This window comes from Myzus persicae, unplaced genomic scaffold (genome assembly GCF_001856785.1).
Source record: "Myzus persicae strain clone G006 unplaced genomic scaffold, MPER_G0061.0, whole genome shotgun sequence".
Lineage (NCBI taxonomy): Eukaryota > Metazoa > Arthropoda > Insecta > Hemiptera > Aphididae > Myzus > Myzus persicae.
This window is the reverse complement of record NW_019104144.1, coordinates 421277-422899: the sequence shown is the minus strand read 5'-3', so window position 1 is coordinate 422899 and position 1623 is coordinate 421277. Positions and strand designations below refer to the sequence as shown.

The 1623-nt window shown below is 45.5% G+C and overlaps 1 protein-coding gene across 1 annotated transcript; it reads left to right on the top strand.

Moving 5' to 3' along the window:
• The first annotated feature begins 392 nt into the window (after positions 1–392).
• LOC111039206 lies at positions 393–1414 on the top strand. The gene has a single exon (XM_022322580.1). The coding sequence runs from the start codon at positions 393–395 to the stop codon at positions 981–983; it is 591 nt and encodes a 196-aa protein (XP_022178272.1). The 3' UTR covers positions 984–1414.
• The last annotated feature ends 209 nt before the right edge of the window (positions 1415–1623 follow it).

Genomic DNA, 1623 nt, shown 5'->3' with positions numbered 1-1623 from the left:
TGTTCGTTACAGTTCGTATATAATCTGTTTGAACACTTCCACGTACGAAACGACTGTTTATTTGTCTGCATCATTATAACCGTGAGCGACCCACTTAATAAAAATATATATTCTATGATTTTAATCCTAAACCAACGAGTAGACGATCGTAGACAGCAACTACACTAAACGGAATGTCACATTCGTCGATCGTTCTATCGACCAAACCACTGTATATACCTACGTGCAGTATACCAATAATACCATTAATGGTGTACCGCGGCGCTCAACCGTCAACGACAAACAAACGAAAACAAATAATACATAAAATCGAAGGCGTTTTACACGGACAAACACTGCACGATGTCTCGTCATTATAGGGCCAAACGCCTAAACCTAACCGTGGTTATTGTATGCGCAGGTATCGGCTGCCGTACTGGGCATTCGTGCCGACGTTAGGCGTTTGGCCCGGAGTCACCGGAACCGGAAGCGGAACTGGATCAGCAGCCACCGCCGCCACAATCCCACCGCCGCCCAAGGGATCCGTGGCCGTGAACCTGGACAGCGGCCGAGTGACCGTGATAGACGACTTGGCTGCAGGCCGATCGGAAGTCGGGGACGCGGCCGCCGACCCGAACCGGAAGTGGCGGCCCGCACAGGTCAAGCCGATGCACCCGAACACGCCGAGCGTCGGCGGACCGAGCTGGCTGAGGAAGACGTCTGCAGTGGCGGCGGCGGCGCCAGATCCGGTCGTACAGCCGACTCAGGTGAAAGACCCCGCGGCCGTCGCCACTGATCGACCGGTTACCAAGATATACCTGAAACCGTCGGCCAGGGCGAAGGCCGGTGCCGGCGGAGTGGCCCTGTCGAACCCGATCAGCACGGCCGTGGTCCGCAGGGGCGACACGGTCAGCATTGAATACCTTCCGGACGCCACGGCGGAAGCTGGCGAAGGCGGCGTGGCCATATCCCGACCGGAACTGGTCATCCATTTTATCGACTGAAACCACACGCGCCCTCCAAATACACCGACAACGCCGCCATAAAACCGTTACTATAGGTCTATAAATTGTGCCATACACACGTGTTATGATATATGTTGTAATATATTATTTATGCGTACGAACATACACTATACTCGTGCAGTATACGATGTATAATGATTTTTATATGATTTTTATATGATATTATTGCTATTATTTTTTCAATAGTGATGTTCACGAGTAGGTACTTTATGTTTTCGTTTTCTAGAAGATGATCGAAAAAAAATTATCTGAAAACAATACTGTTATTATAATATAATGTGTTACTTGTGTTTGTATACGAATCGATGTATGACTATTAATATTATTGTTCTGTCATATAAATGCTCGTCGTAATATAATGTGAAATGCCATAACTATACAAATTATATTACTATATATTATTTACTTTATTTAATCTGTTTTATTTTTCAATAACGTATTGGCTTACCTTTGACGTCTGGAAACGGAGAAATTAAACGCGACACACTTGACGGCTTTAAACAAGTTACGATATTACTAGGACATCGAAATAACAGTTAATAACGTACTAAAAAATATACTTAACCTATGTACTAATTCTTATAGTTACCCATTGGCGATTGGCCATTACCTATTTACT